Below are 24946 nucleotides of genomic sequence, written 5' to 3'. Positions count from 1 at the left end.
TAAAAACAATTTTCCTAATGCAAAAAAATGGATTTTCTGGGCCTGTATGTAGATTGAGCCATCTGCTGCAAAAGAAGACACAATTTTGCATAACATTTGCATATATTTTATGTGACATGCAAATTTCTACCCTCCTTTACAAGTGGGGCAAAAAAAAAAAAGAGGGGTAACCATATTAATATATCCGACAGGCTAAATATAAACCCGTCAATCTTACCTCATAATTGTAGTCATATGGAAACCAAGCTTTTTGAGGGACTTTGGGATGCTTAGCCTGGAAAAGAGGAGATATGATAGCCGTCTTCAAATATCTCCAGGGCTGTCCCACGCAAGAGGGAGCAAGCTTGTTTTCTCCTGCTCCGGAGGTTGGACTCAAACCCATGGCTTCAAGTTGCAAGCAAATAAATTCTGACTAAACATCAAGAACAACATTCTGATGGTAAGAGCTGTTTGACCGTTCTCTGATTCTATACGACCTGGGATTTATAATTTCACTGCTAGAAGCAATCACTGGCAACAGAAAGCCCCTTTCCTTGTGAGCAAAACCAGTATCCTTCAGAGGTCTCTTACTCTCTGGCTGACATGTTGCATTCGGACATCGCAGGGCTCAATGTCCGCAATAAAACCCTTAAATAAACATCTATTTTCTCCCAGTCAGGGTTTGTCAGAAGGGGCAAAGACAGTTGCCCGCTGCCGCCTGTGGGAGGAGAATGTGCTTCTACTTTAAAGCTCCACTCGGGCCAGGCTGTTTGGCTTCTTCTTTTTTTAAAAAAAATAATATTTATTACTTTTCCAACAATTAAAACACTACATAGAAGAAATAAAAATGGACAATACAATACAAAAACACTACATAACACTAACACCTAACACTAACACATTAAACTAACAAAACAAAACAAAACAAAAACAATTTAAAACACATCAAACAATTTCAATATCTTATCTTCCATTCACTTATTTCAACGACCTCCTCACACCTCCCTTTTTGTATTCCACTTCTATTAATTTTTTCAGCAATTCCTTTGCATCTTCCTCTGTTTTCTATCCTATAGTTATCTTAAGACATTCTAACCTTATTTTTTCCTTTTTTCCTTTAACACTATTAATCTATTTATACTTAATTCCTTATAACATTTCTACTAAAGCCATATAATTTCATTCCAACTTTGTTCTAACATTCATTAATTTTACAGTATTTCTGTAGATAGTCTTTAAACTTTTTCCAGTCTTCTTCCACCAACTCCTCTCCCTGGTCTTGGATTCTGCCAGTCATTTCCGCCAGTTCCATATAGTCCATCACCTTCATCTGCCATTCTTCCCGGGTGGGTAGATCTTGTGTCTTCCAATACTTCGCGATGAGTATTCTTGCTGCTGTTGTCAGTGGCGTAGTGTGGGGGGTGCAGGGGGGGGCCGGCCGCACCGGGTGCAACTTCTGGGGGGGGAGGCGTGCTCGCACTCACAGCTCTCTGCCCCTACCTGGCTCACTCACTCTCTCTAACTGCAGTGCTGGCTGTGCGAATCCGATCCGAGCCGCCGGGTCGCCGCCCACTGTGGAGGGGAGGGTGCCAGGCGTGCGGTGCGGTGCGGAGAGAGAGCGAGGGACTATCTGGGGGAGGGACAGTGCAGCGGGGGGGGGGGCGCAAATTACTTGCCTTGCCCCGGGTTAGGGGGCGCAAATTGCTTGCCTTGCCCCGGGTTAGGGGGCGCAAATTACAGGGGGCGCAAATTACTTGCCTTGCCCCGGGTGCTGACAACCCACGCTACGCCACTGGCTGTTGTTGCATACATAAAAAAAGTTCTATCCTTCTTTGGCACCAATTGGCCGACCATGCCAATTGGCTGTTGGGCTTCTGCGCATCACTTCGCTGGGTCTTGGGAGCGATGCCCGGACTGGGCTGCAGGTGAGTCAGGCGACGGGAGGCGGGTCTCTTCCGACGCTGCCATTCTCTTGGCGGCGCCCAGACAGGACTGCTTTTCGGGCTCGCCGGGGGGACCCGCGGAAGAAGCGCGCCCCGTTGCTGCCCTTCGGCTTTCGCCCGCGTCCTTTGCTGGCGCGCAGCCCAAGGAAGCCGCTTCCGCCGCCGCCGGGGCCCTTTAAGAGCCGCGCGCCCGCCCGCCCAGCCGGCCTGGCGGAAGGAAGGGCTGCGCCCGGAGGAGGAGGAGACGGAGACGCCGCGGCGGCAGTAGCAGCAGCATGGAGGGCGACTGCGCCGACGACTACAAGGCGTTCGTGTCCCTGCACGGGCCGGCGCTGCGCGCCTCGGCGGTGCCGCCCCGCTACTGGCAGAGCCTGTGGCGCAAACTGGAGGGCGAGGTGGGCAGCGCGCGCGCGCCGGGAAGGGAGGCGGGTGGGCGGCGGGCAAGGCTTTGGCGCAGCCTGGGGTGTCCTCCTGGGGCGGAGGCCGGGAGAGGAGCAGCCCGGCTGCTGGATCGGGCCCGCGGCACCCTGCTCTGGCAGGCGCCTCTTGCGGCCAAGCGGCGCGCAGGAGCTGAGCCCTCGAGGCCCCTCTCTCCCGCCTGCGCTTTCCGGCATCCAAAGGGCAGGCCGGGCCCGAGCGGCTCCGCGCCCCGGGCAGTCCTTCCACGCCGCCCCCGTGAGCCTCGCCGTGTCCTGGGGAATGCTGCTCCATTGCACGTCCCCGAGACAGGGAGGAAAACGATGTTTCCATCCTCTCTTCCCACGCCGTGCGTGGTTTTGTGAACTTCTATCCTGGAGCCTCTTCCTCACTTTTTCTGTAACTATAAAGTCCCAAACGGCGCACAGCCAGATTTTGGTAATATGGCACCCTCAGCAAGGACAAAATCTGGCCACTCCCCCCCCCCAATTTTTTAATTTTATTTTCACAATAATTTAATTCCTCTTGGTAGAGTTTCCTTTTATGGGTTTTCTCAGTAGGTACTGTACCTGCATAAATACAGAGGGAAACCAACTGCACCACCCTAAATCTGGCACTGAATCCTGCAACCTTTCTTCATAGGGGAGTTGCTTGGCTGGGAGTAATTTGAGGAGGACCTGTTTCTCTCACTTGCGCCTGCTTCAGCCTAAAGGATCACGGTGAACGACTAAGCCAGATTTTGGGAGCAAGCATAATTGATTTGAAATTGGTTACTTCTAAGGGAGAATGGGGACGCAGGTGGCGCTGTGGGTTAAACCACAGAGCCTAGGACTTGCCAATCAGAAGGTTGGCGGTTCGAATCCCCGCAATGGGGTGAGCTCCCATTCTTCGGTCCCAACTCCTGCCAACCTAGCAATTCAAAAGCACGTCAAAGTACAAGTAGATAAATAGATACCGCTCCAGCGGGAAGGTAAACAGCGTTTCCATGCACTGCTCTGGTTTGCCAGAAGCGGCTTAGTCATGCTGGCCACATGACCTGGAAGCTGTACGCCGCCTCCCTTGGCCAATAAAGCGAGATGAGCGCTGCAACCCCAAAGTCGGCCACAACTGGACCTAATGGTCAGGGGTCCCTTTACCTTTAAGGGAGGATGCTTTGGGCTGAAATGCTAACCGTGCCCCCCTAGTTGTAAGACCCATTGAATTCAATAGGGTCTTAGGTGAGTGTTGTTGTGTTGCTTTCTTGGTGATTGGTTTTAGAATCGAAGGCTTGTTTGATCTTCCCCTTTCTGGCTTTCAAAAGCAGACTGAGAGTTGAAAGTGAGTTTGATGAAGGGGTGAGATTCCCTACCAAGTTTTTTGAGCGGTTATTGGTAATTAACTTGGGCGGGGGGGGGGGCGGGGAGACTGTTTTGAAAGTGGCTTGTGTTTTTCTTTGTGGAGGTGGCTTAATTTTGTTCCCTGGTTCGAAATACTGCGTTTAGATGTATGTCTCTTTGACGGAACTGATGAAAGGAACAAAGAGGAGGCATTAATTCCAGTTAGGAATCATGTTGGCAGTGGAATAGAAACTTGATACCTTTGTTTATGGACAAGTGATGTCCATGTTTTTTAACCGCAGTGTAAAGGTTTTAGGTAATTATGATAAAAATATAGTGATGTTCAGCAGCTCTGTTTGGAAGTACAAAGCAATTGTGCTTGTGCAAAACATGTGAAATCGGAGGGAGAATGAGAAATAAACTAGTCCAAGAGCAGACGTGACAAAGAATTTTAAACCCCATCTGCAGAAAACTTGTTTGACTCTCTACTTTCACAGTTAACAATTCTTTCAAACACTACCGTGTTTTGAAATCAAGCGGTAAGTGTAATCCTAAACATCCAGCATTTTGGCGTTGTCTCAGTTAAGATGTGCAACCAGCCAGGGATTGCCAGCCTTTGGGGACCTGTGGGCACATTTGCAAGCTGGAGAAACTGTCACAGCCCCCTCCACAAAGCACACACTGCAACCTGTGCTATTGGCTACAGTAGAATAGATGCATCTTTCTTGCCAAATTTCAGCAAGCAGGGCACCAGGAAAGGCCACTGTGAGTGTGTAGGTGACCATGGCTGTTAAGCTGACAATCCCTGCCATCAACCATGGTTAAGGTAGATTAGGCTGCCATCGCGTACCCACTTGCCTGAGGGTCAACAATGGCTTGCCGCCCTAGAGCTACATGGCTAAAGCATGAATTGGAATGAAGCAATTTAGAAAGCTGTGGCTTCTGCTGATTGTGGTTTGACGTGACGTCTGAATTGACTGTGGGCTATTGCTTCTCTGTCACTGAGACTGGAATGAATTTATTAGTCTGAGTTCTTTTAAGATCCATTTTATATAAAGAGATCATGAAGTTTGTATAAAGGTAAAGGTACCCCTGCCCGTACGGGCCAGTCTTGACAGACTCTAGGGTTGTGCGCTCATCTCACTCTAGAGGCCAGGAGCCAGCGCTGTCCGCAGACACTTCCGGGTCACATGGCCAGCGTGATGAAGCTGCTCTGGCGAACCAGCACCAGAGCAGCACACGGAACACCGTTTCTCTTCCTGCTATAAAGCGGTACCTATTTATCTACTTGCACTTAAGGGTGCTTTCGAACTGCTAGGTGGGCAGGAGCTGAGACCGAAGACGGGAGCTCACCCCACCACGGGGATTCGAACCGCCGACCATGCGATCGGCAAGTCCTAGGAGCTGAGGTTTTACCCACAGCTCCACCCGCGTCCCGAAGTTTGTATAGGGGTGGCCAATATAGTCCATGTTGGCTGTGTTGTCCCTTTAGCTGCAGCAGCAGCAGCAGAAGAAGAAAGTATAAAGTTATATCTACTAGTTGTCCCAGTTTGTGCAAGGACTTCTCCCTGTGCAACAGGACTGCCCCCCCCCCAAAAAAAAATGCTTGGGGTGGTTGAAGCCTCATAACAGATCTGAGAGGGCATAGGAAATTCTGTTCTGGGTACAACCCATGGATTCTGCTTTTGTTTTCAAGCTATACTTGGTTGTTCTTGTACTGTTTTAACAAGTACTGTATTTTAGTTGTTTTTAAGGGCATGTTTGTTAATCACCTTGGGATATATATGTGGAAGGCAATTCACACATGAATGAATAATAATACATGAAATGTGAGGATAACCTGCCCCACCCAGTTCATGTACCGCCCCCAGTGAAGCCTTTGTTGTAGGCTTAGGTTCTCAACTTACTTTTCTTGCTTTCTCTTATTCCCCATTCAGTTTTTTCCTGCTTTATCCCAGTGTGTGTCATTGCTATGCATAGCTTATATAAATACCTTTTTGTCTGTACTTGTAAAAGCAAATCTGAGCAGTGATTTTTTTCTGCTCCATGAGTTAATGTTTTTCACTTCGTTTATAACCTGTGGACATTTCTATCTTACTGCGATGACTTCAGAAGAGCAGTTTGACTCTTTCATGGTTCTGCAGTGGCCTAGCTTGCTTTCTAAATTGCTCCGTGTCCAACAGAATTTACCTTCTGCCTCTCCAAATACAGTGAAAGGAAAACTTCCTCCAGAGTGCAAGACTCAAGACAATTGTGTTTTGTTTTCAACATTTCTACCTAGACAAGTTTAAGGAACTGCTCAGTGTTGCAGATGATTTTTGGTGGGAATGTTTGAGTTGAGCATTCAGTTTACATGGGGCACTGGGCATGCCAGTTAGACATTGGTCCAGAATGCTTCTGATAGAATGCTTCCGCAGCTTTACAGTGTATCTGGGAATTGGAAATAAAGGACAATATGATTTTCAGATAGGGGCAGCCAAGTAGTAGTAGACTTTATTTGCGTAGCCGACAGGCCATAGCATCAAAGAACAAACACCAACAAAAATACATTACAAATATAGTTACCATAAAATCTTGTGACCTATTAAAACCCTAGGTAAATTAATAATCTCAGTTCTTAAAACTTGGCAGAAGTAATAAAATAATAATAATAAAACATAATGATAATAATCATAAGATCCTAGGCGAGGAATCCGGGTGACGACACTGGATATACTCTGGCAGCCAAGGTTCTCCTGATCTTTTCACTGAAAAATACCCAAATAGCTTCTAGGGAACACGGGACACAGTTTGAAAACCACTGCTCTGTGGTGGATTTAACTTCCTTTTAAAAATTCAGGAGGGGGCACACACTTGCAGTCAGCCAAGGGAAACTTTTCAAATAAAGATGCAAAACAAAAAATGTGGATGTCACTGCACATGTATCCTTATTTTCTGGTCTTTGGCATGTTTTTGCCATTGCAATTTGTTTTTAAAAAATGCTTTTGCAATCCAATGCCAACTCTTTCTAAACAATTCAGCAATAGTAAGTTGCTTCTGGGGTTGGCAGCTGGTTTGAGAATAGCGCATCCCCTTTAAACTGCTGAGAATCATTTTTGACCTTCCCATTAAGTGTATATATCTGAACAGTAGGACTGTTTGCATGAGGGTTAGTTTCATATGATTAAAATGGTAGTTCTGAAAAGCAAGAAGAGTACTTTGCCATATTGGAAGCATGGTGCAATGTCAGGGACACAATCCCACTTCTTGAGCTACCACCAGGAACCAAGTGACCAGGTTTTCTGCTAAGGCCAGCTATAATCGGTGAATCCTTGAGAAAGGTCATTCTAATGTGACTGCTGGCCATAGTTTTTTGTAATAAAACACATTTTAACTTTTTTAAAAAAAATGCTGCCCAGTTAATTGACCAATCCACAGATCGCTGCAGCCCTTCTGAGTAATCAGGTTATTTTCTTAGTTTTCTGTTACATGCCAGCACTTTGGTTTTATTGCTTGGCTTCCTCTTTTATGGTGGATTACTAAGTCGCTCTGCAGGTTGACACTTGATTTGTAACCCGAGAGCTGTAAGTGAATTCAAGGCTGATGGGAAGGTGGCACAAATGAATGTGTTTTCGTGTCTCCTGCATGTATGTTTTTCATCTCCTAGTGGAGTTAAAAGTGATATTCTCCTGCCATTGTGGATGAGATCGCTTCCTAGCCATTGGAGAGTGAATTAAATGGCAGAGATAATAAATATTGAATAACACGGCTGAAACTTCCTGCTGTTGAGGTGTGAACAAAATTAGTATTATTTTAAAATACAATGTTTTCAGAGATTTGTGACAAGTTCTAGGTGCTAACCATGATCCCTGTGCTGCCTCACTAATATCTAAGACAAGCCCTTGTGTATTCAGTGTTGGTGTGGTATATTAAATAAGGAGCATGCAAGTTGCATGTAAATGGCCGAAACCATTCTCTAAGCCCCAAAAAGCCACTTTTGGACGAAGGAAGTGGGAGGGAAAGGTTTCTTGCCATTTACCTGGCAGTTGCTTCTCCACCTTTACCAAGGCTCCAGCAGAACGTTTTGAATGTTGAGAAGGGAGGAGACTTGGGATGATTTGGAGCAGAGAAAGGACAAAAAAGAGCAGGTTTAAGTCCCTCTTGCTTCCCCTAATTCTCTACTCTAAATCCTCACCTCCCAAAGCAGCTCTTAAAAAAAAAAAAGAAGAGGCCTAAGTTAAATATGCTTGAAAGGAACAAGTACAGTGGTGCCCCGCAAGACGAATGCCTCGCAAGACGGAAAACCCGCTAGACGAAAGGGTTTTCCGTTTTCAGAGGTGCTTCGCAGGACAAATTTCTCTATGGGCTTGCTTCACAAGACGAAAATGTCTTGCGATTCTTGAGGGTTTTTTCCGCTCCCCACCCCTTTTTCTAAGGCGCTAAGCTGCTAATAGCCTTTTAGCAGCTAATCCGCTAATCCCTTAAGCCTTTAATAGCCGCTAAACCGCTAATAGCGCTAATCCGCTAATAGGGTTGCTTCGCAAGACGAAAAAACCGCTAGACGAAGAGACTCGCGGAACGGATTAATTTCGTCTTGCAAGGCACCACTGTATTTAGCCCCAAAGAACAATAATGAATAAATCTCTGAACCCTGAACTCTGGAGCCATTATTTTCTCAGCACCACCTGCAATGTACAGATAAGGATACTGACCATCCTTACTATGGGGTAGCGAAATACATTCCCAAATACAGGTTTCTCTCCGCTTACAGACTTAAACTCACTGTACTATGTCGTTCACTGGACTTATATAGTGGTGAACTCCTAACTGATGCTTAACTTTCAAAGCGCTTTTTTAAAATACCATTCTCAGTCCGTTGGGTCTAGTTTAAGGCTTTGCCCCTTCATCCTTGTTTTCAATTTCAGGTGTTTGATGCTGGAGAGTATTTTGGGATAATGCAAGTGGAGGAGGTGGAAGAGGAAGATGACGGCGATGAAGAACTTGAGGGAGAACTGAAAAAGAATTCAAATCCTGGAAATGAACTCTGCTACAAAGTGATAGTGACAAACGAAATGGGACTTCAGGCGGCAAACTCTAACAGGTGAGTCATTATTCTGAAGCCGACCTGAATGTTGTGTTGCAGGGTGCCCTTATGCTCATGAGCTTTACAAAGTATGGGAAGATAGGTCCCTGCCCTGAAGGGCTTACAATATACAGTGGTGCCTCGCAAGACGAAAAGAATCCGTTCCGCGAGTCTCTTCATCTACCGGTTTTTTCGTCTTGCGAAGCAAGCCCATTAGCGGATTAGCGCTATTAGCGGTTTAGCGGCTATTAGTGGCTATTAAAGGTTTAAGGGATTAGCGGATTAGCTGCTAAAAGGCTATTAGCAGCTTAGTGCCTTAGAAAAAGGGGGTGGGGAGCGGAAAAAAATCGCAAGAATCGCAAGACATTTTCGTCTTGCAAAGCAAGCCCATAGAGAAATTCGTCCTGCGAAGCGCATTGAAAAACGGAAAACCCTTTCGTCTAGCGGGTTTTCCGTCTTGCAAGGCATTTGTCTTGCGGGGCACCACTGTATGCCAGGCATAGGCAAACTTGACCCTCCAGATGTTTTGGGACTACAACTCCCATCATCCCTGGCCACTGGTCCTGCTAGCTAGGGAACGTGAGAGTTGTAGGCCAAAAACATCTGGAGGGCCGAGTTTGCCTATGCCTGATATATGCAATCCTTGGAGCAAAACAAGCAAGACAGCAGAGCAAGAAGAGGCAACAGAAGGCGCACAGGTGCAGTTATTTAGTTACGTGTGCTTGGACTTAGTTACAATATGGGGGATTCTGGGATGGTTCTGAAGGATCTACGGAGAAGGTCGGTTTTGAGGAGAGATTTGATGGAAGAAAAAGAGGTGCCTTCGGGTATTCTGGAAGGCAGTTCCAAGCATATGTAGGAGAAAGGAGAGAGGTTGTTTTTGGGAAGCAAAAGGGCACAGATAAGGCTATATTGGGATACAAGAGGCCATGGAGGGTTTTGAAGGTAAATATAAGATGCCTGTCAGGATCCGGCAGCAGACAGGAGAGTTATGGATAAATGTTGCATGGCCAAAGCTGCAAGAGAGAGGAATAGTTTTGGCAGGAGAGTGCCGATGGCATCAAGATGGCAAGGTGGAATGGGAGGGGGGTAGGTGGCAGTAGTTGCAGTGAGAGGTGACCATGGCGTCAGCAGTTTTAATTTGGACTGTTATTAGGGCAGAGTTTTAGAATGTCTTGTCTGTAGTCATCATCATGAACTGCCTGCACCATCATATGTACCTGTGTTCTGTGTTTTGCTCTTAACCTGGCCTGTCTTGCCTTCAAAGCATTTTTCTCATTGACCATGCCTGGACGTACCGCGTTGAACATGCCCGCCAGCAGCTTCTGCAGGTCCCTGGTCTGCTTCACAGAATGGCCAACCTGATGGGAATAGACTTCCATGGAGAAGTGCCGGATGAGAGAGCCGTCACTCAGGTCTTGGAGGAAATGTGGAAATACAACCAGACCTATCAGCTGTCACATGGGGTATGGCCGTAGTAGGAAAGCTGAAACTCACACTGGGGTCTAGCTATAAAATTCAGAGATCGTGAAGCTTTTAAAAGCATTTCCTGGGTGCAAATGAATGATACTTGACATCACAGGCACAGATTTAGCACTTTCTGCTTCTGCTTAATTTGTTGAAATGGAGAACTAGTTGGGTATCATCTGCTTATTGAAGACACCCCACCCCCAAACTTCTGAACAACCTCACTCAGCCTTTCATGTACAGTGGTGTCTCGCAAGACGAATGCCTCGGAAGACGAAAAACTTGCAAGACGAAAGAGTTTTCCTTTTTCTGAGTTGCTTCGCAAGACGGATTTCCCTATGGGCTTGCTTCACAAGACGAAACGTCTTGCGCCTTTTTTTTAAAAACCGCCAATGCACTCCTATGGGAAACCGTCAATACACATTGGTGCTTCGCAAGACGAAAAAACTCGTAGAACGAAAAAAACTCGCAGAACGAATTAATTTCGTCTTGCGGGGCACCACTGCAGATATAAATAACATGGGGCGACACCAGAGCCTGTGAGACTCCATAGCGTAACTGCCAAGGAGTCAAGCAGCAGTCCTGCAGAAACACCCCCCGAAGTCAGATGCTACAGTCATTTTTATAACACATGACTGAGTTTGTTCTTCTTGTGCAGACTGCAGAGGAGAAGGTCCCTGTATGGTACATTATGGATGAATTTGGATCCCGAATCCAGCATTCAGATGAGCCCACTTTTGCAACAGCCCCCTTATTTTACATGCGGCAACAAATTGCTTATACGGTTCTCTGGCCCTTAAGGGACCTTGAGACCGGAGGTAAGTGTACCTGTGCACTAGGTGTGCTCTCTGGGTAAGTCAGTATCCTCTTTGCCTATAAGACTTCCGTGCAAGACGCTTCCGCGTTGTTGTTTTTTAAGAGCAGAGGGTGTTGAAAAGGATCCGGCGACTGTGCCGAACCCTGAGCTTCCCCATGGACCACTTATTGGTGCAGCTACCCAACTCTCAGTTTCGTAACATTGCCATGACTTCAGGTGACCCAACTTCAAAGGAACTTCAAGCTGGGTTACGGAAGAAGATGCCTGCCAAAAATGGGACTCGTAGGCTCCCTTTTGGAAGGGACCTGCTGATTGGGAATTCCCTAGTGTAGTTGATACCAGCAGAGTTTCCTATCAGTATTGATCAGTTGATGATTTCAGCAGGTGGCCATGACTTGGGGAAAGCAGTCTTGCAAGCCAAATCAAGCCCAGTGACTGTTTCAGAGGACGGGTGAATTAGTAGTCGAGGTTGTGTTGTGATTTTTTGTTTGTTTTAAATGTATGGAAATTTTCTGCAATTTTTACTAATCTCCATTTATGCATAGCTATTGCATATTCATATTGACGACACTTGAGTTGATAACACATGTACAAAAAATACCTACAACTTTTCATTTTCTTACAGAGGAAGTGACCCGTGACTTTGCCTATGGCGAAACTGATCGCTTAATCAGGAGGTGTCGGCTGTTGCCATGGCTACCCAATGATGTTTTGGAGATCGACTCTTTTACTGCAGAGCCATCAGATGATCACTACCAGGTACAATTTTTTATCTTTAACCGGATTGGTTTGTTACAGATAACTACTGTAACTTGCTATCGGTATCAACTATTTCTGCACTTATCTGTTATACACATAGGCTCCATTACTACTCACCAGAAGTAAAATTAAAATACTGGGGACTAAGGCCAATCTCCTGACCATAGTTATATCGGCCATGAAGGGGGGAGCAGGAAAAAACTTAAACACGTAGCAGAGATTCAGAAAAATAGACCAGAGGCAATTGCACTTCATCCATCAGAGCTTTTACTTGCTACTGAAGCCAAATGAGCATAATGGTCACAAATCCAGAATATAAGAAATCCAGTTGCAGCACTTACAATAAAACTTACAAACTTATAACAAGACTAAACCTTAACACTAGCATACAAAAAACAGAACACAAGACCAAAGAGAGAGAGACCCAGGTTCCTCCTGGCCTGACGATTATAGTCAGCATGACCTTGACAGAAAGGATAACAAAGCCAGCTTAAACCAGCTGTACTCAGCTTCCCAGCAGAAATAACCCAAACAGAAACCTCCTTCCTGTTTCTTTCACATAGAAAGAAAACTTTCTTTCACAAAGAGAAGAAACCTTCTATATAACCCTCTTGAACTAATCAGAACAGGAAAGGTCTCTACACATCAGATCAATGCTTTCTGTACTAAGAAATGCAAACTGACAAGTTAAGAGGTGGGGGGCTCACACGTCCCCTTCTTCACGGACTTATATGACATAGCATTATGCAGACGTGCGGTTTGTTTGCATCTGTTCTTAAATTTGTTTTAGATATTTTATTGCCCTGTGTTGTTTTTAGATCCCTTTTAATACTGTGTTTTTATTTTATTTTATTTTATTTTATTTATTTTATTTTTAGTGTGTGTGTTTTTAATTACAGAGGTGTTTGCCTTCTTGTCTCTTTTAAAAGAAAGAAGGTGGGTGGTAAATTTAATAAAGGGATAATAAATAAATTGCATCTCCACTGGTGCCAATCCAGTTGTGTACATTGTTGCGCCATACTCAGTGCAAACTACAGAAGGGAGAGGGTTTGCAGAACTCTCACTCTCCCAACCATTGTTCGGAGACCGCTAGCATTATAGCTGCATGAGGTGTAACAGCTTTATAGGTTCAGAAAAACACTTGGGGGAAATAACTGCTGGGATGATATACTTCAGACGGCTGGTGTAGGATTGCATTTGTGCAGTGGCGTAGCGTGGGTGGTGCAGGGGGGGCCGGCCGCACCGGGCGCAACATCTGGGGGGGGGGGCGCGCTCGCACTCGCAGCTCTCTGCCCCTACCTGGCTCACTCACTCTCTCTCACTGCAGTGCTGGCTGTGCGAATCCGATCCGAGCCGCCGGGTCGCCGCCCACTGTGGAGGGGAGGGTGCCAGGCGTGCGGTGCGGTGCGGAGAGAGAGCGAGGGACTATCTGGGGGAGGGACAGTGCAGCGGGGGGGGGGGGGCATGGCGCAAATTACTTGCCTTGCCCCGGGTGCTGACAACCCACGCTACGCCACTGCATTTGTGTGTTGACTCCACACACAACATCCTCGGTGCTCATTGAAAACGAGTGCAGGTCTGAGAGAATGTCTGGTTTAGTATTCATTCTTTATTCTGCTAGTTATCCATGTGCAGGGAGACATTTACATGAGAAAGCATTTAAATGTGTGGTTTCCCTACTTGGACCAATCCCAGAAGGGTTCTGAAGTTGTTATTGATTAATTGTTATTTAATACTCAGCATTTAAATCACAAAATGCTGATGTCCTTTCTCCCTAGGACTGGAGTGAGGCAACTGTAGCCCCCGCCCCCCCCCCAAGTGGTTGAGCTCCAACTTCCATCAGCTGCAAACACAATTAAAAGTCGGGGATGACAGATGTTCAGCAACATCTGGAGGGCTGCAGGTTCACCACCCCAGTATTCCTGCCATAGAGGGTACCTAGACTTATTATAAAAAAAATACAATACTAGGAAGAACGTGGGGGGGGGGGACAGTAAAACTCAGGTTACAAAAGTGATTCCCAGGTAAGTATTTCAGTACAAAAATTAAAGCAGTAACGACAAGGAACTTGTTTCTGGTGTGAATGTTGACAGCAGGTTGTTCAAAGAAATTCATTGTCCATTTCTGGCCTATTTCATCTTTCTGTGATTTAGCTAGCTATATGTGTCAAATAAGAAACTCCTCAGAGTTCCCAAACATTTTTTTTTAAATAGTGATGAAAATAACTTTCTTGAAGGGCTTCATGAAGTGCAAATTACTGCACTTATTATTGTTGTTTAGTCATGTCCGACTCTTCGTGACCCCCTGGACCAGAGCACGCCATGCACTCCTGTCTTCCACTGCCTCCCGCAGTTTGGTCAAACTCATGTTGGTAGCATTGAGAACACTGTCCAACCATCTCGTCCTCTGTCGTCCCCTTCTCCTTGTGCCCTCCATCTTTCCCAACATCAGGGTCTTTACCAGGGAGTCTTTTCTTCTCATGAGGTGGCCAAAGTATTGGAGCCTCAGCTTCAGGATCTGTCCTTCCAGTGAGCACTCAGGGCTGATTTCCTTAAGAATGGATAGGTTTGATCTCCTTACATTCAAGGGACTCTCAAGAGTCTCCTCCAGCACCAAACTGCTAAATAATCCAAGCAAAATCTGTCTGACAGGTTTTTGTACAGCTTGATAGAGTTGGAAGAGGGTGAATTGAATGAGAGCAGAACTAGATGAACAAGGAATTTAACTGAGGTGTTATGTCAAAATTGATCTTTAATTGAGTTTTCTGATTTCTGCGCTTTGCTGCATTACAGTAGGACTTACCTTCTGAGTCAACACATATATGTGAGAATCAGCCTGCAAGTTGTCCTCACCACGATTGAAACTGTTGTGTGTTCTACAGTATAAATTATCTTCATAACACTCATGGTGTTTTCTGTTTCAGGCCATCTTAAGTGAGAACAAGGAGACACTTCCTATTCCAATAAAGCTTCCTGTCCATGACAAGAATAAAATCTTTAAGTACGTATTTCCAAATGGTGTGTTTTGCAATAAACGTATGACTTCTGTGGGTGATTTTTCCAGCAGTGGAGAATTAGCTCCATTTATTGTATACTGTGACATTTAGCCCTGGATTCTGCTCCCTATATAGGAGAGGTTCAATGTGATGCAGAAAAGAGAGGAATAATGTTGCTTTCAAATAATTGTAGTGGATGAGTTTGTGTAAAATTGTAGAGATCATAGGTTGTTAATGTGAATCTTCATGCCCAACCCTGGGGAGAATAATAACAAGAAGCTAATGCATTTTAAAGAGAGGCTGCTATATCAGTAAGGAATACTGTACTAGCAAGAGAACCATTTTAATTCTTGCAGTAAAAACAAGGGAGAAGATGAGTCATTGCGGAGAAAGGAAAACATTACTAAGCCTGCAGAGTTCGGTGTGTTTGTTCTGCAGGAGGGTTGCCAGTGTTTTGCTTCCTAGTTAACTGAAAAAACAGCAACAATGAGAGAGCAGGTTTTTTGAATACACAACTATGGGTGTTTGCTTCTAAGTAGAAATATAGTATGTTTGGATAGTGGCCTAGCAAGCCGCTCTTGTAGCATGCCAGAAGGTCTTTTTCCTTCACTCTGTTTGGAAATCTGTATTCCCTATCCACAGCTGTTAAGTGGTATGTGCTAGATTGAGTTAATGCAAATCCATCTCTCTCTTCTCTCCATCACACAGGCATTCTTGTACATTTTGAGGGGAAAAGTGTGTTTGCCTATATGCATGTGTGTTTTTCAAAGACTGAGTACAGGTTTTTAGGGTTTAATGGAAAGATTTTTATAGAGGCATGACTGTATTCTTCTACATAGACTAGAGACCTGTTTGCACATTGCACTAAGTCATAATTTATTTTCAACAATGGCATTTTATGTTATTTTATGTTATTTTATGTTATTTTATTTATATACCACCCTTCATCAAAGGATCCCTGGGTGCTTCACAGAATAAAATGCAAGATAAAACACAAGTAAATAATTAAACCAAAACAACAAAACCAAACCCCCCCCCCCCGTACATTTGTGAACAGCCTTCCCAGGGCCTTGGGCAGCTTCCCCCACCCCTGTGGTTTGTCATATGGTCCAAAGTTAAGTTTGTTTGTTTGTATGTAACAAACCCCAAGAGGGGAAACAGAAACAGGCCGTGGTTTCTTATTGTGCTATAAGGAACACTTGGGAGACAACACATTCATGGTGAAGTCATGTTTAAAACAAACTATTGCTTAACATAGGGACGCGGGTGGCGCTGTGGGTAAAACCTCAGCACCTAGGACTTGCCGATCGCATGGTCGGCGGTTCGAATCCCCGCGGCGGGGTGCGCTCCCGTTGTTCGGTCCCAGCGCCTGCCAACCTAGCAGTTCGAAAGCACTCCCGGGTGCAAGTAGATAAATAGGGACCGCTTATCAGTGGGAAGGTAAACGGCGTTCCGTGTGCTGCGCTGGCTCGCCAGAACAGCGATGTCACGCTGGCCACGTGACCCAGAAGTGTCTGCGGACAGTGCTGGCTCCTGGCCTCTAGAGTGAGATGAGCGCACAACCCTAGAGTCTGGCAAGACTGGCCCGTATGGGCAGGGGTACCTTTACCTTTACCTATTGCTTAACATGACAGGCACACTAGTTTACTGTTTTGGCTAAGAGCAAGTAGAAAATCTAGTGAACTTTCCTTGTTTTGATGATGTGATATTGTGAGCAATGTGATCTCATGTTAGATTTCCAGTAACATATTTCTGCTATTCGATGAAGGTGGTACTTATATCTTACTGGGGCCTCAATTCTTGGTTCCAAACTCGGCGATTCCAAAAGTGACTTTTAGGTTTATTTAAATAAGCAGCTACCTTTTGGATAAGAATTTTTTTGAACGGTATTACCTAGGTACAACTGGCAGGTGTTGTTGCTTTCATATTATCCCAGCACATATTATGCCCCAACTTTTTAAAATTGGTTTAACATCTTGCCTGATAAAGAGTTCTGGGGAAAACAAAAGCTTGCTCGCTCTTTTGTGACATTTTGGTTAGTCTCTACCCCATACTGTGGGTTTTGCATCCAGGTAGGGTAATGGTGAATTTTGAAATCATGTTTGTGTATGTATGTACCGTATTTTTCGCCCTATAGGACGCACTTTTCCCCCTCCAAAAATGAAGGGGAAATGTGTGTGCGTCCTATGGGGCGAATGCAGGCTTTCGCTGAAGCCTGGAGAGCGAGAGGCGTCAGTGCGCACCGACACCTCTCGCTCTCCAGGCTCCAGGAAGCTATCCGCAAGCCTTGCACACCCGGGGGGAGTTCCCCCGGGGGCGCAAGGCTTGCAGGCAACAGCCTGCAGCGCGGAGCACAGGGCGCCCTCCGGAGGGCGCCCCTTGCTTCATGCAGGTGTCGGCAAGCCTTGCGCACCCGGGGGATCTCCCCCCGGGAGCGCAAGGCTTGCGGGCGGCAGCCTGCAGCGCGGAGCACGGGGCGCCCTCCGGAGGACGCCCTGTGCTTCGTGCAGGTGTCCGCAATCCTTGCGCGCCCAGGGGGCGATCCCCCCGCGCGCGCATGGCTTGCGGGCGGCAGCCTGCAGTGTGGAGCACGGGGCGCCCTCCGGAGGACGTCCCGTGCTTCGCGCAGGTGTCCGCAAGCCTTGTGCGCCCGGGGAGAGATCCCCCCGGGTGCGCAAGGCTTGCGGGCAGCAGCCTGCAGCACAGAGCACAGGGTGCCCTCCGGAGGACGCCCCGTGCTTTACCCAGGTGTCCGCAGCCTGCCGCCCGGCGCGTGCGGCGCCCTGAAGCAGAGTGCCCCTTGCGCCGGGCAAACATTGGCCAGCCCCACAAGCTCGGGGGACAGCGGGGAGGCGCAGTGCCGCCATCCCACTGATCCCCACCCCCAAAAAAAGGAGGTGCGTCCTATGGGACGGAGCGTCCTATGGGACAGAAAATACGGTATGTATGTATGTATGTATGTATGTATATGTATGGATACTGGTGATTTTTTATTGCTGTTTTAAATTGATAGTGTGGTATATTTGATTCTCATAATGATAAAGGTTGGCATATAAATGTGTCAATAAATACGTTTCTATAATTGTCTAGAAAATACAAGAAGGGGTACCTGGCTTGGCTTGCAGGATCTGTGGGGGCTGAAAAGTCTCACAAGTGTGGCCCTTTCCCTAGTGCCAACGCAATAATTCTCAGGAACTTCAACAACGCTATTTATTAGAGTCTCCATATGCCTCCCTCCTGAGAGCTTCTTTCATATATTTTCTTCCTCCCCCCCCCTTTTTTTTTTTAACCAGAGTTTACACAGACCTCCAACAGGTCCTTCAGAATCTGACTCACCCCCGTTTTGAATTTACGGACTCTGAGCAAGAAGCTGACATCCTCTACAACTTCTCTCACTTCAAAGATTTCAGGTTACACAGCTATTTCCCTGCAAGTAACAATTTTTCTTACCTGTTCAATATGCGTATATTCGGCTGTGCAGCTCTCTGTTTTTAAATGCATTCCTTGTCTTGTAGGAAACTGAGTGAGGAAAGGCCTCATGTGATGCTGAATCAGTTTCCTTGCGAGAACCTCTTGACCGTGAAGGATTGTCTGGCATCCATCTCGAGGCGCATTGGGGGCTCAGAAGGGCCAAAATGGCTGCCCCGCACCTTTAATCTTCGTACAGAATTACCACAGTTCATCAGTTACTTTAAGCAGCGCGAAAGCAGGTGACTCCAGCTCGCTGCTTGCACAGAAATAACAATTTGCATCTGTAGTCAGTATCCCTAATTTTATGTGCCAAGATAAAGTGCAATAGTGGCTCTGGCCTCATCTGTTGCTGGCATGCAGATCCACCCTCAAAGTAATGTGGCACCAGAAAGGGAAAAGTGACCTTCCCTTCGTACTCCTGAACGAAAACTTTTAGTACTTAGTTACTTGAGAGGGCCAGTTTTAATTAGGGAGAACAACTTTTAATTGCTGGCTCTTAGAGTAGAGGAGTGTCCTGTAATGGAAAGGTGGCTGCCTTCTCCTAACCATGAGTGGTAGCCTTTATGTTTGCATTGTGATTAATACTACTTCGGTATCTCTAAAAACAAAACAAAAAACCCTAACCTGAGAAACACATAAAGTTTGGCAATGTGTAGATGTATCTCAGTTCAGCTTGTTTGTTAAAAGGGTGGTGGCTGAAAACTTCTAATTGATTTGATCAGTTTTGTTTTTATAGTCACTTACTTTAATGGCCTCACATTCTCTGTATGATGTATAGTAAAAAGCAAGAGGAGTAGGTGGCGCTGTGGTCTAAATCACTGAGCCTCTTGGCTTGCTGATCAGAAGGTTGGCAGTTTGAATCTATGCAACAGCGTGAGCTCCCGTTGCTCTGTCTCAGCTTCTGCCGACCTAGCAGTTCAAAAGCAAACCAGTGCGAGTAGGTACTGCTGTGGTGGGAAGGTAAAGGGTGTTTCTGTGCACTCTGGCGCTTGTCATGGTCCTCCGTGCGCCAGAAGTGGTTTAGTCATGCTGACCACATGACCCGGAAAGCTGTCTGTGGACCAACATTAAGAAGTTGAACAGCACTGTTATTTTATTTATTTCTGTGCTCCAATTCACCTAGCACAGGGAGAATTAAATGAGATGATAAAAAGGTAAAGGTAAAGGTACCCCTGCCCATACGGGCCAGTCTTGACAGACTCTAGGGTTGTGAGCCCATCTCAAGAGGCCGGGGGCCAGCGCTGTCCGGAGACACTTCCGGGTCACGTGGCCAGCGTGACATCGCTGCTCTGGCGAGCCAGAGCCACACACGGAAACGCCGTTTACCTTCCCGCCAGTAAGTGGTCCCTATTTATCTACTTGCACCCGGAGGTGCTTTCGAACTGCTAGGTTGGCAGGCGCTGGGACCGAGCAACGGGAGCGCACCCCGCCGCGGGGATTCGAACCGCCGACCTTTCGATCGGCAAGCCCTAGGCGCTGAGGCTTTTACCCACAGCGCCACCCGCGTCCCTTTCAGATGATAGATGATAGTCTCAGATGATAGTCTCAATTTAAACCAATGAGACTATCAGATGATAAGTCTCAATTTAAACCAATATAATATAAGCATTGGGTGTAACGAGGGCTGCCTAACTTGTGGTCCACACAGCCCACCTGCTATGCCTGTTGCATAGCTTGATGAACCCATTTCTGTTGGGCATCTTTCATCCATATGTACTTTGCGCCTCTTCCGTTGGGCATCTCTTGATCAAAGAGGAAATGTGGAGGACTAAGCAGAACATGCATTTGTCTTGGTTGTGCAGCCCAGGGTAGAGCATTCGTGCCTGGGGATGTTTGCATTCAAACAGGCAATGGACAAACACTCTTTCCTTCCTTCCTTGGGCCCACTCTAGGGAAGAGGACAACCACTGGATATGCAAACCGTGGAACTTGGCCAGGAGCCTGGACACCCACATCACAAAGAGTCTTAACAACATCATCAGGCAGAGAGAGAGCATCCCTAAGGTCAGAGCAAAACAGGTGGCTTCTTATTCGCTGGAGCATCTCACTGTCGTTTTGCTTTTACATTTAAAAAGGTTCTCGGTGTCTCTGCTGTGACGTGATCTCCGTTGTTCATGTTAAACTTGCATACAGATGTTTAGCAATGGTCATTGCATTACAGCATTTGAAGTGTTTTCAGCCCACGTGTCTGTACATTTTTGACGGTAATAAACATTGGATAATTGCGACCTAATGCCTTAGCTACCACACTGTTTTGCTGAGAAGTAAAATACCACTTAGGTATAAACATCAAGAAGTGTATTGCTCCTTCTTCCTAGACTGGTTATTAAGTTTACAGCATTAAATGCACACCTTTTTCAACTCTAGTATCTAAGTACCCTTTTGCAGCCCAAGGCAACCAGGTAATCTTACATCAAATTGTTTTCATAATTTCTGGTGATACTTGGTGATATGTTCAGTTTGTTCTTTAGAATCGTAAGTTCTTTTTAAGTGCAGTGCAGAAAATCACTCTTGAGTCAAAACTACATGAAAGTCTAGCATAGAATCGTAGAATTGTAGAGTTGGAAGGGCCCCCAGGACCATACAACGCCACCCCCTACAATGCAGAAATCGCAGCTGAAGAAGAATCCATGGGAGGTGGCCACCCAACCTCTGCTTGAAAACCTCCAAGGAAGGAGAGTCCACCACCTCCCCAGGGAGACTGTTCCACTGTTGAACAGCTCTTGCTGTCAGAAAGTTCTTCCTGCTCTTTAGTCGGAATCTCCTTTCTTGTAACTTGAAGCCATTGGTTCGAGTCCTACCCTCCAGAGCAGGAGAAAGCAAGCTTTCTCCATCTTCCCTTTGACATCCCTTTGGATATTTGAAGATGGCTATTGTATCTCATCTTAGTCTCCTCTCTTCTAGGCTAAACATACTCATTTCCCTCAACCGCTCCTCATAAGGCTTGGTTTCCAGATGCTTTGCTTGCTTTGATAAAAAGCAGAACAACAGCTTAAAGGAAAACAAAACTGAATAAAGGAAAGCACCTTTCCTTTTTTATTTATAAGCCATCTATGCCTGAAAAGAGGCAGGTCTGCATTTGGCAGGTTCATTGTGGGGTGAGGAGATTGGATACTCTCACTGTTGTGTGTGCAGCACCTTCACTTTGCTTTTAGTGGTTGATCTCACAATTATTCTTAATCGTGTTGCAGTTTTTTACACAACTTGTAATTGTAAGCTGCTTTGAGGGCCCAACATTGGCCAGAAGGAGAGGTACAAAGTTGAAATTGTCTGACCTGGGTTTCTTATTCTTCTGTCTTCAGGTGGTATCCAAGTACATTGAGAACCCAGTGTTGTTCTTTCTTGAAGATGTGGGATTAGTTAAATTTGACATCCGTTACATTGTGTTGTTGCGATCAGTTAAGCCACTCCGACTTTATGTTTATGATGTGTTTTGGCTACGGTTCTCAAATAGGTAAGAAGGCAGCTTCTACCACACATTGAGAAGGGTTGGACTTGTGGCATTGCTGAATTTTATGAAGAATGAATGTTGTATTTCATCCATTTTTCCTTTTCAGAGCATTTTCACTTGATGACTTGGATGATTATGAGAAGCATTTTACAGTCATGAACTATGCTTCTGGAGTCTCGTTAAAACAGGTGAGTAAATTATACAGGTGGCACAGATGGTGTGATGGGTTGGGCTGTGGCCCACCAGCCCCTGACTCCCTTTAGCCCAGTGGCTTGGCTTTGCTGCATGCTTGTTTGACACCCTGGGCTTCTTGGGGAATTAAGGGTGGGATAGAATTGTAATAAACAACAAATTACAGTCGTACCTTGGATCCAGAACGCTTTGGTACTCATCTGTTTTGGCTCCTGAAAGCTGTAACCCCGGAAGTGAGTGTTCCAGTTTGCGAATGTTCTTTGGAAGCTGAACATCCGATGCAGCTTCTGATTCCGTGCAGGAAGCACCTGCAGCCAATCGGAAGCTGCACCTTGGTTTTTGAGTGTTTTCGGAAGTCAAACGGACTTCCGGAATGGATTCCGTTCAACAACCAAGGTATGACTGTAATGATAAATCTGAAGCCACCTTCTGCAACAACCTTACCAAAGGTAACTAAACACATATGAATTATTTGGGGCACCTGGAAACTCCCATAGGCTGCCTGGAGCAAACACAGGATTATAAATGCAATATCCAGCCACTGCAACTGCACCCACGAGGCAGCGGCGAGGGCTCAGGTGAAGCCATGGCGAGGCCGGAAGTGGCACAATGACAGGGCGGATCTGGCACCTGAGGCAAATCACTTCGCCCTTCTTCATGCAATCACCAGCCTTGCTTTTCACCTATTTAATGGAGCCTTATGTGAGCCTCCATATTTCCAGGGAAGGGATTTCCAAATCCCATCAGCCCAGTTGACAAGAGTGATGGGCGTTGCGCCTATATTGTTGGAGTGCAGGTTCCCCATCTCTGGAGTTCACCCTCTGCCTTCTGAGGCTGACAGTTTCCCTTGGAGACTTAAGTTTTATTGGCTCTTGTGGCAAGAGTATTCAGAATGGGGTGTGGGAGAGAAAGCAGCCTTCAAATATGGACGTAAAATTGCAAGAACTGGACCCTGACCTGTAGAGGTGTTGTAAGGAGGACAGAGGTGAAGTTTCGTGATCATGCTTAAAAGAATACATTGCTAACCAAATGGTCTCTTCATTTGCAGATCCACTATGATGAATTTATCCCTCTCTTTGAGAAACAGTATCCTGAGTATTCTTGGAAATCTGTGCAAGTAAGGCACCTGTGATTCAGTAATTTAATTTTTTTTCTCCCAGTGGTAAAAAATTACCAGAGCTTCATTTTTCTGCCATAGATTACTTTATTATCATGATTATGTCTCTCATGCAAAGGTTATTACTCCATAAAATGGGCCACAGTGGTTCTAATTATACGTACTGAGATTATTTCCCCCCTATGGCTTCAGTAGTGGTTCAAGATTTCACATGGTTGCATCCTGTGTCTAGAGCTAATTTGGCAGGAATAGTCATCAGTAAGGTCGCTTAGACTCCATCACTGTCTCCTTTTCAAATGCTTCTGTTATTATTTGACAAGTGTTTGAGTTGAGCAAAAGGAAGGAGAGTCCGAGAGCCTAATGCTTTGTGTGAAACGGGTCTGGGTTTCATTCCCCGCCATCTCCAGTCAAATTACCTCGGGAAATAACCTTAAAGTTTGTTTGCTCTTACACCTGCATTTATTGTAAATGTGACTTTTTGTTGTTGCCAGGACGATATTTTCAAGGCATTTGCTGAACTGTTCCAAGCTGCTTGTGCAAAGCCTGCGCCGTTTGGCATCTGTGATTATCCATCCTCACGAGCCGTTTATGCCATTGACCTGATGCTTAAGTGGGATACATCCAGCAACGGTAATTTCTTCTTCTGTCTTGTCCTTTTCGTCCTGCATATTTTTAGGGCTCTTCTGAAATTTGGGAAACCAGAAAAGAGATTTAATTGCTTTTATTAGTGGCCATTATAGCTTTGGTGGGATTGCCTTTAAAGGGGTCGCTTTTTGGACAAAGGCCTTTTCACTTATAAATGGAAAGATACTGCTGCGTTTCAGAGCAGCGAGTCTTCAAACTTTGTGTGTAAAGGGGTGCATACTGAAAAAGTTCTTCGCTGCCAGCTGAAAGGGTCTCCTGGAGTGCAAGTGAATAAATTGGGGTGTGCAGCAGGTGGGAAGCTTTCCTTCTCTGCCTGGCCCTCCTCTCTGGGCAACCACCCACCATCCTGCCACCTGGAGAAGTTCCCTTTGGGCTTCCTCCTCTTCCTCTAGCAGGAGGGCTCCTCATTAGGGTCCTCTGAGAGCTGTCCAAGGTGCTATGCAAGTGCTAAGGGTGAGCAGGTGTGTTCCATGTTGGGGAAGCCTCTTCATGTTTTAACATGCGTATCTCAATAAAACTACGTGATCTCTGTCTGTCTTCTAGGCAAACGGTTTATGCAGCCTCAGATTCTGGAGGTGAATTTTAACCCTGACTGCGACAGAGCCTGCAGGTATCACCCGACTTTCTTCAACGATGTCTTCAGCACCCTCTTCCTGGACGAAGCCAAGGATTGCCATGTGACTGCCATTGTCTAGGGCTTGTCCTGGCTATTTTGCGCTTCACAGTGAGATGCTTATAATTTCAGTTCTATGAGCTGCTTATGCAAGAATCTTTCCTGTACTGGCAATCAAGACAGAAATCTACTCAATCAGGTGGAACATGCATATAATGTGCTTGTAAGCAGTTGTCTGGGTTGCCTTAAAAAACCCCTTTTTTTACTTTCTTGCCTGTCTCAGTTACTTTATCGCTAGTTCACTTTCACAAAGTGTATATTTTTATTGCAGTCTGATGCTCACAGAAGTGCAGTATCAATTTATTATTTTTTTCTCAGTAGTTGGTATATTTTGTTGGTTACAAAGAAGTATCCGTACGCTTTTCCCTATGTCCTTTGTGTTTTTATAACTTGCTGCAGATATACTGAGGCCATTGTTTTTCTTAAGACCATTGTGCTCCCGCATCTTAAAAGGCTTTGTTTTACAAATGAATATGAAGCAAATTATTTGAAAGCCATAGCTGGCTCCTATGCCTGCAGAATTTCAATAAACTATGTCCCCACAAATACCAGAAACTGCCTTTGAAATAACACAAGAGCATCTGTAATTTTTGTTTCTTGGTGTGTCAGGTCTTTGAGAAGTCACTTCAGCTTCCTTGTTTT

General features: G+C 45.8%; 1 protein-coding gene and 1 long non-coding RNA gene across 2 annotated transcripts in view; one reads left to right on the top strand and one right to left on the bottom strand.

The window, feature by feature from the left end:
- LOC310677773 overlaps positions 1-24946 on the bottom strand; it is a 207748-nt gene that overhangs the window by 157868 nt on the left and 24934 nt on the right. The window lies entirely within an intron of this gene.
- TTLL12 (tubulin tyrosine ligase like 12) lies at positions 1907-24859 on the top strand. Its single transcript, XM_083440790.1, has 14 exons — positions 1907-2317; positions 8560-8735; positions 9985-10183; positions 10843-11002; positions 11627-11760; positions 14684-14760; positions 18049-18165; positions 18271-18465; positions 20119-20230; positions 21529-21680; positions 21784-21865; positions 22918-22986; positions 23478-23616; positions 24175-24859. The coding sequence occupies exons 1-14, from the start codon at positions 2198-2200 to the stop codon at positions 24324-24326; spliced, it is 1884 nt and encodes a 627-aa protein (XP_083296916.1). The 5' UTR covers positions 1907-2197; the 3' UTR covers positions 24327-24859.

The sequence above is a fragment of the Podarcis tiliguerta genome, assembly GCF_965153285.1.
Source record: "Podarcis tiliguerta genome assembly, chromosome: 5".
NCBI lineage: Eukaryota > Metazoa > Chordata > Lepidosauria > Squamata > Lacertidae > Podarcis > Podarcis tiliguerta.
The sequence above is the reverse complement of the archived record's forward strand: the minus strand, read 5'-3'. Positions and strand labels throughout refer to the sequence as shown.

Bases quoted from the DNA above. Each gene is read 5' to 3' on its own strand.
- TTLL12 (XM_083440790.1), top strand. From the start codon at position 2,198: ATGGAGGGCGACTGCGCCGACGACTACAAGGCGTTCGTGTCCCTGCAC. The intron at 20,231-21,528 runs GTCAGAGCAAAA...TTCTGTCTTCAG, and splicing joins AGAGAGAGAGCATCCCTAAG to GTGGTATCCAAGTACATTGA. The intron at 22,987-23,477 runs GTAAGGCACCTG...TGTTGTTGCCAG, and splicing joins ATTCTTGGAAATCTGTGCAA to GACGATATTTTCAAGGCATT.